At 45.5% G+C, this 13,187-nt stretch overlaps 1 protein-coding gene across 1 annotated transcript; it reads right to left on the reverse strand.

The window, feature by feature from the left end:
• Positions 1–153: 153 nt before the first annotated feature.
• ATP6V0C (ATPase H+ transporting V0 subunit c) lies at positions 154–10,300 on the reverse strand. The gene is made up of 3 exons (XM_043975619.1): positions 10,036–10,300; positions 1,379–1,562; positions 154–1,006 (listed from the first exon to the last, which is right to left on the reverse strand). Exons 1-3 carry the CDS (start codon positions 10,103–10,105, stop codon positions 802–804), a joined length of 459 nt encoding a protein of 152 aa, XP_043831554.1. The 5' UTR covers positions 10,106–10,300; the 3' UTR covers positions 154–801.
• Positions 10,301–13,187: the final 2,887 nt, after the last annotated feature.

Here is a 13,187-nt window from a genome sequence, read left to right on the forward strand (position 1 = left end):
TAATCTCTGCATTTTATACATTAAAAAAATATTATCCCAGAAGAGGTCCATAAATGGTGACATGGTCAGGAGTTCATGACACAAAAAAGAGTGAGGAAACCCTGAATGAAGACAGCCCCCCCCATTCACAGATTGACACAGCACACCAGCCCCTCCAGTCAGAATTTTATTTGGAAACATCTCTGTAAGCCCTGGCCCCTTGCTACACAGCACCACAGGAAACACATGTTCAACATGTTCCCAAATCACACAATTCTTACTAATACCAGGACACTAACAGAAATCTTGAATTTCAAATTATCACATCCAAGGAATTCTCAGCACTTGACATTTAACCCCACAGTGCAATAATCTACCTATATTTAAGATTAATATATAGCATGGGAAATTGAAAATTCTTGCTCCATAAACGTTATGAACATGTCAAATCTTTATAAATAAACATCCAGTGAAGAGAAAAATGACAATTCTAATTCATCTTTATACACAGAGTACTAACAGCAAATGGGTAGGGAGATTGCATGGCTGCTTGGCCAGCCCCAGGAGGCCTCAGCCCCTGTTGGGCCCAGCTCAGGCACCATCCAATCTGGTGCGGAGCGACACAGACAGAAGAGTCACTAAGACATTGCGCATTTACAAGACCAACTACCGACTGGACGACTGCACCAAGTGTCAGGCCATTCGTTCTGGAGCGAATTGGGAGGGATAGGGTGGTTCAAGATAGGTCTTTACATCATACTCTGTGGCTGCAGGGGTGAATGGGGGTGGGGCAGGGCACTGGGAAGAAGGGGAAAAGAGGGTCTACTTTGTAGAGAGAATGAGGGCCACAATCAGGCCGTACAGGCCAAGCACCTCAGCGAAGATCAGAATCAGGATCATCCCCACGAATAGTCGGGGCTGCTGCGCTGTCCCCCGAACACCAGCATCACCTACAATGCCAATGGCAAAGCCAGCTGCCAGCCCGCTCAGGCCCACGCTGAGGCCTGCTCCCAGCTGAAGGAAGCTCCTATAAAGGTTAAAGGTCAGAAGTCAAAGCCTCAAACAGACTAGCTACTTACATTGGGGGGGGGGTAGGGTTGGGGAAGAATGATGACCTAAATTCCTCCCTCCACAAACCTTCCCCACCCCCCAAAAAATTTTCCCAGATGTTCCCCCCCACCCCAAAGTTAATAACTGTTGAATGAAAAGGGTGAGCAGCTCGAAGAGTAAATGTGCACAGGCAAGCAAAGGAGAGGGATCTTGTTACTGAGGACTTATGGGTGCTAGGCAGATACAGGTACCCAACTAAATTATTCATGAGAGTTTTTCTCTGTGACCTCTGTTTGAGCTGAGAGAGGGGGATGGGGGAGGGGGTGGGAGGTCCAAGATTGGCACTTACTTGAACAGGGTAATTCCTGGTGTCAGAGAGTTGGCAATGAGGACAGCCACCACCAGACCATAGATAGCGATGATACCAGCCATGACGACGGGAATGATTGACTTCATGATCAGCTCAGGTCTCATAACGGACATGGCTGCAATACCAGTGCCACTTTTTGCTGTGCCATAAGCCGCACCAAGAGCTGAGGAAGAAAGGGAGGAAAGCAGTCAGTCAATAAGCATTTATTAAGCCTGTCCCTACCCTCAAAGGCTTCCAATTCTAAAGGGGGAGGAAGGCCAAGATGGAAAAAACTGCACACAAGATACGGTGTAAATGGGAGCTAATCTTAGGGAAGGCAACTTATAGTAAGGAATAGGAATGGCCATCTGTAGAAGGGAGTAAAGTCTTAATTAGGGGAAGTGAACATGGAAAGCATTCCAGGCATGGGGCAGAGCAGATGAAAGAAACGGGAACCAGAAACCTCCTTGAAGGCAGGCCTGTAGACAACACTTAATCCAAACCTACTTACAGCCTCATGCTTCGGATGAATTGTTTGCCCTGCTTCTGGTTTAAGGGCACTTAGCACTATCTCCCCTTCCCACCGCCCAAGACCATATACAGCTTGAGAGAATGGAAAGAGATGGCTACAATCCAGACATGACAAGGTCAAATTGCATGATAGAGAAAAGGCAGAAATGTGAATTAAGTCCATTCATCACTGTAGGCCCCAAAGCTCAGAATGAACAAGGCCTTTTAAAATCTAGGAAAATCTAGCTGTGTGACCCTGAGCAAGTCACTTAACCCCCATAGCCCCACACGAAAAATAAATAAATAAATAAAATCTAGGAAAACGCCTTATCCTTTCTTTACCGGTTCTTTTTTTTTTTTTTGGGGGGGGGAAGTGAGGCAATTGGGGTTAAGTGACTTGTCCAGGGTCACAGAGCTAGTGTCAAGTGTCTGAGGCCAGATTTGAACTCAGGTCCAGGGCTGGTACTTTATCTACTCACTGGGCCACCTAGCTGCCCTTTACCAGGAGTTCTTAACCTGAGATCCATGAACTTGTAGTTTTAAAAATATTTTGATAAGTATATAACTCATAGAAACACAAATTGTTTATATCGGCTTGGTCCCAGTGCCTGATACCTAGGAGAACATGAGACAGGTTAAGAGCAAAATGGAAAGCCTCAAGCTACTCTCAAATATTCTTTCAAGATGAGAAAATGATTAGCATATCTGAAGGGAGTATACATCAAAGAGAAGCAATTTAAAGTCTTACTTCAAAGGTTATACTATACTACCTTAAGCAGACACCCCCAGTATGGGTTTTTACTTGGTTGAGAGCAGGGAGGGGAGGTTGGAAGCTTAGGTGTGTAAAGGAGAAAAACTGCAGAAACAGATAAACAGGAAATACTGAAGACTGTTGAGTTTGGGTTCAAGATCAAGAATTTAGGGAGCAGCTAGGTGGCAGAGTGGATAAAGCACCAGCCCTGGATTCAGGAGGACCTGAATTCAAATCCGGCATCAGACACTTGACACTAGCTGTGTGACCCTGGGCAAGTCACTTAACCCTCATTGCCCCGCAAAAATATTTTTTTTAAAAAATTAATTAAACCTTTTTTCTAACAGCTATAGAAACAATTAGATGAACAACAGATGTAAAAAAGAGCAGAGCAAAAGGGCTTTTTTTTCACTGTAAACCCTCCAACCTGTTTTTCACCTTCATTCGTGGTTCCTAAGATAGGAAGTATAAATCACCTTTCTGTTTAGTACAGACACATAGGTCACAACCATCCAAAACACAGCACCGGTTCATCTGGTGAGCCTCCTCTGCTATAGCCAGGAAAAGTCTCATCTCCCACCTTAAAGTCCTAGTCCTTGTAGGCCAACATATCCAAAATTGTGCTTTGTCATAAGAGTCAGAAGACTCTCCAGGAGAAGGTGGCAAACAGTTTCAGATATTTCAGGTCATATAAAGCTACTGGGTTTGTTGATAAGTGACAGGTGACCTTGGAGAAAGAAATGTCCAAAGAATGGTGAGGCTAGAAGATAGATTTCAAGGGAGTGGGGAAGAAAGGATCTGGAAGAAAGCGCAATAGCCAGGAATGAGATAAATTTTGAGATGACCTTCAAGGGTCAAGAGATGCATGTAGACAATAGGGGGGACCTCTGTGGGAAGAGATACAGAAAAGACACCAAAAGAATGCTCATGGGGAAAACAAAAGCAAATTGGCCCCATACCTTCTCTATCAAATATCCTATTCAAAGAAAGTTCTACATTTACTTCAGGGTCATTACTTCAAGTCAACAGGTCAAAACTCAGTGACAAGGAAGTTGCAGAAAATACTTAGAACTCTGGGAAGAAGAGTTGTGGACTAAAGACCAACTTCTATAGTATTAAGTAACACAAGGTTTTTGCCAAGAATTCAGGCTCAAAGAAAGCACTTGCCCCTCTTGGTTACCAGTCTTAATTTCTAACTGGCTGCTTTGCCTCTGGTCAAGTAGGCTATATGATGCAGAGTACTGCAAAGCCCTATAGAACTGTCATTTATTATTAGTGTATCCTTACTCCTACTCTTTGAATCTATTCTTCACAGGCTGTTTGCCTAATCTTCCCAATGGATAGTTCTAATCACACCACCCATTGCCTAGATAGCAAGACCATGCTCCCTAATCTCACAATCAGAGGTCACTTTGGCCCTACCTCATCTCTAACAGGGTTTTCACTGCTCCTTAAATGCTAAATTCATTCTTGGTTCTGTACCTTCATGCCACTAGTTCTCTGCCTCTAATATTCCCTTTTTGCACAGCTGCACCTTACCAGGAAAAAAGACCAGCTCAAATCCTATCTTTACCCAAAAGTTTTCCTAGTTCATTCAAATCCACAGTGGATTCACTTTTCTCTAAAGGACTACAGTACATCTAGTGTGAACTACCTGATATATTCCTTGAGGAAAAGCATATGGCCAAGATGCTCCTGTATCTTTCCATAGCACCCAGCACCAAGAATTTGGGCACATAGTAAGAGTTTAATTTTCAGCTTTTTGCAGATAAGGGAATTATCTGGAGTTATCCTGGCTCTGCAGAGATTTACTTCAGCCTATAAGATCACAGTAATAAGATCTCAACTGAAGTTCTTAGCAATCATCTAATCAAATCCATTATCTACAGACACCTTCTCTCTCTCTCTCTCTCCACCCCTACCCTCCAAGGACCCTGGGTGACTGAATAAGTTTATTACTGTCCTTAATAGAACCAGGCAGAGAAGGTAGAGGGGAAAGAACAGGGACAAACATACCTGTAACAGTTATTAAATTAACACATATAAGACAGTAAAGGAATGGGCTTTGTTTGATAAGTTCCATGTTGAATGAGACATGAGGGTGAAAACTACCTGTAACAGTTATTAACATGCCATGTATATGACAGTAAGGAAAGTGGCTTTGTTTGATATGTTCCACTTTGAATGAGACATAAGGGTGAATAAACATGGTTCAAACATGGGTTTGAAGGTCTATGACAGAAATTAAAGACCAGTGATGCTCCTGTGCCAGATGGACAGGATGCGAGGAAACCCAACAGAAGTTGTAAAAAGTCCAAGATAAAGGTGAGGAGGACCTAGTGAGGTATTCTGAAGGAAGAAGGAATGAAGATTTAAAAACAGCAATGACAAAATGGTACTGACAAAAACAAAAAGGTTAGAAGCACTAAGGTTCTGGGAAGCAAGACTGATTAATCTGGTTTCAGACAAAAAGAAAACATCCTATAATCAACTGACAATACAGAACTGGAGCCTGGAGCCCAGAAGAGCAGATTAGGGGTATAAAGATTTGGAGGTCATTTGCTTAGAAACAAAATAGTTGAACCATATGAAAATCTATGCTCTCCAAGGGAAAGCCCTTGAATGAAGCCTTGATGAACAGTCATTTATTGAGGCAGACAGAGGATCCAGCAAAAAAAAAATGAGAAAAGATAGGACAGAGAGGTTGGAAAACCAGGGGAACTGGGTGATGAAGTAAGAGTATTGTTTCAATGAAGTGATTAGTGTTAAAAGTTACAAAGAGGTCAAGAAAATGCAAAAAGGAATTGGTGGGAGAGCAGTCACTGGTGACCTTGGAAAGAACAGTTTCAGTAGAGCAGTCATGGCAGAAGTCAGAATGAAAGGGTAGCAAAGGAGTAGACGTGAAAAAATGACTACCTAAGGGTATGAGGTGAGTTGAATAGTTAGTTGCTAGTGTATGTACTTATATACATAAAGAACCAGTGCTTTGGAGAAACTGAAGGTGCTGCAAGGTACATGTAAGGGAATAAAATCCCAATAGCATTAGGCAAAACCTAAGGGTTGGGCTTCATGGCACAGCAGAAAGAAAAGAAATGAGATCTGGAGTTAAAGGACTTGGGTTCAAAGCGGATCTTGCCAGAATACTACCTGTGCAATCTTGAGGCAAGTCATCCATCTTTCTGAGCTCCAATTTCCTCCTGTTGGCCTCTAATGTACCTTCTGGGTCTTAATCTATGACCTGGCAGTAAGACTGTCACTTTTGACAAACTGGGGAACAACGTTTGTAACAACCGCACCCCAAGTATTTTATAGCTATTTGGTATTTGCTTTTTTTCTGTATACATTGTTTCCTCTTGTCCTACCCCCAATAGAATGTAAGCTCCTTGAGGTGATATATCTGTGTTCTTCTTTGTCAGGACCTCCAGACGCTGGCATATATTTAAATAAATGCTTGCTGAATGAACACAGGAAATGGTAGCTGTCTCCTAATTTGGGCATAAGCACACAATAGCCAACATAAGATCTGAAAAGGCCAGGATGAACAGACAGTCCCAGAGACCACTTCGCTCCATGAATCTAGGCCACAGCAGAGAAGCTGCTGGAGCAAGCACAAAATGGAGGATGGCTAAGGATCGAGCAGTCAAAAACCATGGGGAAGCTGAGGAACACAGGCTGTTGGGCCACCACCCTTAGAGTTATTGCTAAAGACCAAGGGGTGGAGTTAGAGTAATACTTTGCTTCTTTAGTGGCAAAGACATTTCTAACCAGTGGCTCGTGTTTGTCAGAAGTCAGGATACATTTGCCCAAAAGTCACATGTAAACTTTATCAGGGTGCCAATTCAAATCAGCTAATTTACTTAACGTTATGACTTCAACTTAACTAGTAGAGTCAATGAAAACTATGGACACATGATTTGGAAATAGCAGAAGTTGCTTCTCAGATCCTGCAGAGAATGGGAAGTGAAGTTCCCCAAGGCTTTTGCAACAAATCAAAAACCCTATGTCTCTTCCCATGTGAAAAGGAAGAAATGACCAGTCAACAGCATTTGACATTGAGACATCACCAAGGGAAACCTGGACAAAAGGCAGGGAATAGGGTGAGCAGAGCATGAGTCAGTAGGAAGGTGGCTGGAGACCCTTGGAGTTTATGACCGGCTCAGTCCAGGTTTCCACTGATGAGGTATTTACTGTCAGCAGATGATATTTGGTGTTCCAACCCTTCACATTCCTATAAACATACTTGAACTCGGCCATAAAGCAGGGCAGGACAGGGCTTGGTCACTGAAACCAAAACCCAAACCCACTAGATGAGGATAAGACCAGGCAAAACCAGTCAAAGGAGACTGCTGGCTAGGAATCAATCGCTTTGCTAAAATCTTCATTCTTATAATTAAAACCCTTTGTCCCATATATGCTTCACTACTTCTGAAACCATTATCCCTGCCTGCCCCTCTTCCTTGCTCAAACCCAGACCCATCAGTAAAACATTTGGTCTTCAAAGGGTAGATATGGAGGGGAGGATTATACATTTGGCATCCAGGGAACCTGTTTGTCTTCCAAGGACATGTCACCAACTAAAGTGACCTAGTTCTCCCTAGCATTTTCAAGAGAAAATAAAAGTTTAGCCTCCAAAAACCAAAGGGGAAGAGGGCCCTGTGAGAGCCCCTGCAGTTATGCTGCACCCCTCTCTCTTCATCCGCTCCATAGAACATTGCTGGGTGGCTTCTTATCACCTCCAAGATAAAAAATAAAATCCTCTATGGACCTTCATAAACTTGTGCCACTCTTGCCCTGGTACTCGCTTCCTTGCTGTTCTTTGAACAAGATACTCCATCTAACAGATCCGGGCCATTGGCTGCACATGCCTGGAAAACTCTCCCTCCCCATCTTAGCCTCTTAGATGTCCTGCCTTTCTTTAAGTCCCAGCTAAAATCTCACCTTCTATAAGAAGCCTTTCCCATTTTCTAAATTCTACTGACTTCCCTCTATTTCCTATTTATAGCTTGTCTGAACATAGTTGTTTGGATGTTGTCTCACCCATTAGATTGGAGGCAGTTAGCTAAGAAGGAGATGGCATGCTGGGTCTCAGACACTACCCGTGTGACGTTGGGCAAGTCACTTAACCTCTAATTGCTTCAGTTTCCTCATCTATAAAATGAGGATAAAAATAGTACCTACCTCCCAGGGTTGTTGTGAACATCAAATGAAACAATAATTGTAAAGTACTTAGCAGTGCAGGCACATAAAAAGGGTTATTATAAATGTTAGCTATTTTTGTGAGCTCCTAAGAAGAAAGGGATGGTCTTTTGCCTTTCCTTGTATCCCAGGGGTTTGGTTTAAAGCAGTGTCAGGCACAGGGCTCTACAGGTGCTCAACAAAAGCAGACTGACTGGATCTCCTACGGAGTCCTAGGATGGTACACACCCAAATTTCTAAAGAATTTGAAATCAGCCTTGCAGAGTGGGAACTTCAGGCAGGCATCCATTTCTTTGGACCCCCTAAGGCAAAAGAAAGTGAAAGGTCAAATTCTTCCCATTTATGTCTTAGGTAAGGGGACACTAAGGCTTTCTACCTTAATTCCAGTTTTTAGGCATGCTCTAAGGGCCATGTTCTGGTTTAAGATTACTACTATTTTTACTAAAGCAATTCAGTAAGTATTTAAGTGACCAGTATTTAGATTACCAGGTTCTGGGAAACAGACAAAAACTAAAACAGGTTAACAATTGCTGCCTTGTAGTTTACATTCCATTTGGAGAAAACACGCAAAAAAACAAAATAAAAAACTATATTGGGGTGGGGAGTAGAAGTGGGGAAAGAGGAGGAAGCCTATACATAGGTAGAGATGAGGAGAAAACCCGTACATAAATAAATGGAAGATGGAATGAATTAGAGCAAGTAGACTAGTTCGGTGGTAATGTAACTGTGTAAAGGAAGGTAACATATAATCCTTGAGCTAGGCTATGAAGATTTTTAAAAGCCAAAGAACTTTGATTATATTCTAGAGGGAAATGGGAACCACTATAGCTTCTTGAGAAGGGGAGTGGGAAGAGTCAAAGGTGAATGGAAAGATGGTGGTGCCTCAAAACAGAAACAGGAAAATAAAAAAAAGAGTGCTTAAGGGGAAATAATGAGTTGCACTGGACATACTGAGATTGAAATATGCCTGTGAGACATCCAGCTGGAGATGTCTGATAGGCGGCTGGCTTTGGGGAGAGATACTAGAGCTAGACATGTAGATTTCAATGCTGATGAGAACACAGAGTGTAAAGAGAGAGAGAACAGGGTTTGAGAAATGGATAATGCAGCAAAGGAGCCAGAGACCAAAAGAACAACGACGGGAAAGCTAAGAGCATTTTAGATAATTTGTAACAATGGAGAGGAGTTTTAGTTGAGGGAAGGTCAAACCAAAGAATAAGGAGACTGAAAAGCAATTTTCCTCCCCGGGGAAAAACAAGTATATGAGGCCACATGGGAAGAAAAGGCATCCTAACCCATGCAAGCTTGGGAGACGAGGACTGCTTAGGAATAAGAATTGTATGAAGCAGCTTAAAACCCATGGTCAGAACCTTTGGAGCAGAATAGGATGACATCTTTACTGTGCCTTGACAACTCCAAAGGAAACCCAAGCCATTGCAGTAGGGCAATAGCTGATATTCAGATCAAACCTTCAAAACATCAAATAATCATACTGATCTGAAACCCCCAGGGGATGAATGAAGGCTGTCTTTTGGGGTGAATGCCAGCATTTCAGCGGCAAAGATAGAAATGGCTAGGGTTGATTAATAATCCTGTCTGGACAAAAAGGGCTTCTATTTCATTCCAGGAGGGAAGGCTCATCTGTGAGCTAGCTACCTGCCCTCCAACCTGTTACACCAGTCAGGCACCCATGCTCCCTCTTCCAAGGATAGGCTCTAGGAGGCTGAGTGGGCCAGACGGCCTTTTTAACGAGGTCGCCCACAGCACCATCCTGTAAAAGGCAGGGCCCTAGCATCCCGGCATCTCCAGGAGCTAAGATGGCAGCTCCGCAAAACGCCACTCTCGCCCCTCCCCACCCCGGACCTGCGGGAGTCCGCAGAAGCGCGGGTGGGGGGAGGGAGAAGGGGCAGCCGCCCTGCACAGTGCGGGGGATGCACTCCAGACCCCGACCCATCAACAGCTAGGAGCCACCGGGAACCCCACCCCACCCCAGCCTCCCTTTCCCCAGGACAAGGTGTCCACCACAAAGACCCCCCCAAAGGGAGAACCCCTCCCCGCAGTCACATGACGCGCCGGGGGGGCGCCCCCCCACCGACTAGAATTGTCGTCAGCCTGTGACGTCACCAATCCCGAGCCCCGGATGCAGAGGTCCAGGACCCCCAGAGACCAAGTATTCTCGTCCCCACCCTGTCCTTCTCACCGCTGAAGACCATGGCGGCTGAGGCGCCCATGACGGCGAAGAAGGACGCGTATTCGGGACTCTCCGACATGTCTGCGCGGGATCGGTAGACCGGAAGGTGGACGGGGCGAGGGAAGAAAGGCAAGGGCACGGGGCTGGGTAGCGGGTAAAGGACTGGAGGGTGGGTAGGCAGGTGGGACGGCGTTAATTCGGGAGACACCGGCTCCGCTCGGCGCTGCGCTCTAAATACCACCACCGCAGAACAAAATGGCGGCCGCAGTTGCGTCACATGATCTGAAAGCCCTGCCCCTGGTCTACACCATTTGGCGCCGGTAGGAGGGGATCGATCGGGTGGGGCTGTCCAGCCTCTATCACATCTGGTCCTCCCAGGAACATCACTACAGGACTATATTAAAAATTCTCTCCTTATTTGACACAAGTGAAGATTTCTGACTGGTTTTCGTTTCTGCTTCCATAAGCACAGCACAGAGCGCTACCCCCTCCCCCTTCAGCTCCAGACTCCGTGTGCCTGTCTGACCACCTGACTCCGTGGGCGGTTCCACAGCTCCTCCCTCAGCCGCAGGATTCGCTTTTATTAGCATAAAGGGGTGTGTCTTTGGCCTTGGTTCCGCCTCCTCTGCGGGCTCTGCTTCCCCGCCCATCTAGACCCAGGGGCAGCCTAAGTCTCTGCCCAGGAGACCCGAACTCCTGGCTTCCATCGGTGAAGCTCCGGCCTTGTTTTCCCCAGGGTTCAGGCTACTTGGCTTTGTGTCAGTTCACTATATTAACTCATCAGTGGTTCCCCACCCCCCCACCCCCGTCTACTCTCCTCCCTCTAGGAGGCCCTTAATCCGTCTTATTTTGTGCTCCCTACCCTCCCCCCCACCCCGTGAAAATGCTCCCCACTTACAGCTTCCCAGCCCCCGAAAACCTGGGGGTGGAGCGAGAAGTCATCTCAATGGCTACTATATGTCCAGTGATGTGGGCAGTGGTCAGTGGAGTGGGGATAGGCCTCTGGGGTGGGGTGAGTGTCTCCAGGGCAGGGGCGAGCCTACCATACCCAGACCTAGAGCTCGGCCTTTAAGACCCTTAGCCGGGACTAACACCCCCATTTTCCAGGTGGAAAAATTGAACTGCGGCTAGGCCAAGGCCTGTCCAAGGTCATGCAAAGAAGGAAAGTCCCACTTGGAGGCAGGAGGGGGAACTTCCTTCCCGACCACTATTTCCCAACTCAGGAGGCGTGTCCAGGAGGGCAGCCGCAGCCTGATCCTCCCTGGGCAGATCCAGTCTGCCCTTCTCCCCTTGGCTTAATGAATGGGCAAATTAGTAATAAATGATACGTTTCTATTCCTACGCCCTTTGGAGGTTTCCTAAGTGTTCTTTCCAAAACAACACTATGGATAGTGCAAGTATTATCGTTAGACTGGGAATCTGGCCTAAGCCCCACAGACCCCTTAATGAGGTCATAGCCCACGAGCGATGGGCATAGCTCATCTGGGGGGACAGCTTTGGGGCGGGGGTGTCAGGTAGCTAGGAAACATACATGATGGCCTATGCTTCTTGGTCCAAGTCTGATTGTGTTTCTCTTCATCTGTCTCTTTCTGGGATCTCAACTGCTGACAAAATGTTCTTTGCTCTGGGCTGCTGTATGTGAAGAGGAGGGGAAGGACACAATGCCTTCCCCTCATCCCCCATTGGAGCCACTTCCTCCTTCTAGTGAGAAATCACGGGTTTCAGGCTGAATCACAGCCCAGGCTCTAGCAAGGGATGTTGGATGGTGGGGGTGGTGAAGTGAGCACATTGTTCTTATATAGGTGCATGTGGGGAGGGGAAACAACACTTCCTATGGAATCAGAATCACAAATTTAGATTTAAAATTGAATTCTAAGGTGATTGGTCCAGGAGCCTCATTTCACAGATGAGGACCAGAGAACTTAAGGGTCAGATACACAGATAGTAGCAGATCTAGACTTTGCACCCAGGTCCTCTTACCCCTTGCTCTTTCAACCTACAGGTTGCTAGCCTAACTCACCCCTCGCCTAAGGCTAACTCAAACCTTCCTGTCTACCTCCCAAACTCCTAGTTCCCAGTCATCCAGTGTTAGTGTCAGGGGTTATAGGCTTTCTCTGGCATCCTGCTCCTATGTAGAGCAACCCTGTAAGGATTTCTTGCCTTTTCTGTTAAACTCTCTGGAATCTCTATTTGTAAATTCACTTTCATTACCCATCTCTTCCTCATATAATGGAGACAGCTAGGTGGCGCAGTGGATAGAGTACGAAGCCTGCAGGAGGAAGAACCCTTGCTCAGCTAAAATCTGCCCTCGGACACTAGCTTGTGTGATTCTAACCAGATCACTTCACCCTCATCTGTCAAATGAGCTGGAGAAAGAAATGGCAAACCACTCCAGGATCTTTGCCAAGAAAACCCCAAAAGGGGTCACAAAGAATTAGACATGACTGGGGAAACACACACACACACACACACACACACACACACACACACACACACACACACACCATTCTCTTATAATTCTACTTCCTGGCATTAATGGAAATGTCGATTTCTGGAGGATATCACATTCTTTTTTCCTAGTGTTCTATATCAAGTATCCTAGTATGCTTTCTCCTTTTTCCCACCCCCATTTATATTCCTTGCTCCACTCCTCACTGCTATTTTTTTTTTTGCAGGGCAATGAGGGTTACATGACTTGCCCAGGGTCACACAGCTAGTAAATGTCTGAGGCCAGATTTGAACTCAGGTCCTCCTGAATCCAGGGCTGGAGCTTTATCCACTGTGCCACTCAGCTGCCCTCCCCACTGCTACTTCTAAGCCCATTCCTCTGCCATATACCTTTTTCATCCCTTAAAGTTAATGCAATTCAATAAACATTTATTTGTTAAGCACCTGTCCCATACAAGGCACTGTGCTAGGTGCTAAAAATAGAAAGATAGCAAAAGCAGACTGCCTTTAAAGAATTTCTATTTGTGTGTGTGTTGGGGGGGGGGGTGTTGGGAGTAGAATATAACATATAGAACAATTGGGTTTGGAGTCAGTAAACCTGAGTTGAAATTCTGCTTCAAAAACTTACTACTGGGGGCAGCTAGGTGGCTCAGTGGATAAAACACTGGCCTTGGATTCAGGAGTTCAAATCCGACCTCAGACATTTACTAGCT

This window comes from Dromiciops gliroides, chromosome 1 (assembly GCF_019393635.1).
Source record: "Dromiciops gliroides isolate mDroGli1 chromosome 1, mDroGli1.pri, whole genome shotgun sequence".
NCBI classification, from domain to species: domain Eukaryota; kingdom Metazoa; phylum Chordata; class Mammalia; order Microbiotheria; family Microbiotheriidae; genus Dromiciops; species Dromiciops gliroides.

Coding starts and splice junctions, on each gene's coding strand:
- ATP6V0C (XM_043975619.1), bottom strand. CDS start 10,105: ATGTCGGAGAGTCCCGAATACGCGTCCTTCTTCGCCGTCATGGGCGCC. Junction 1,563..10,035: donor AGCCGCCATGGTCTTCAGCG/GTGAGAAGGACA, acceptor TTTCTTCCTCAG/CTCTTGGTGCGGCTTATGGC. Junction 1,007..1,378: donor CCAGGAATTACCCTGTTCAA/GTAAGTGCCAAT, acceptor TAACCTTTATAG/GAGCTTCCTTCAGCTGGGAG.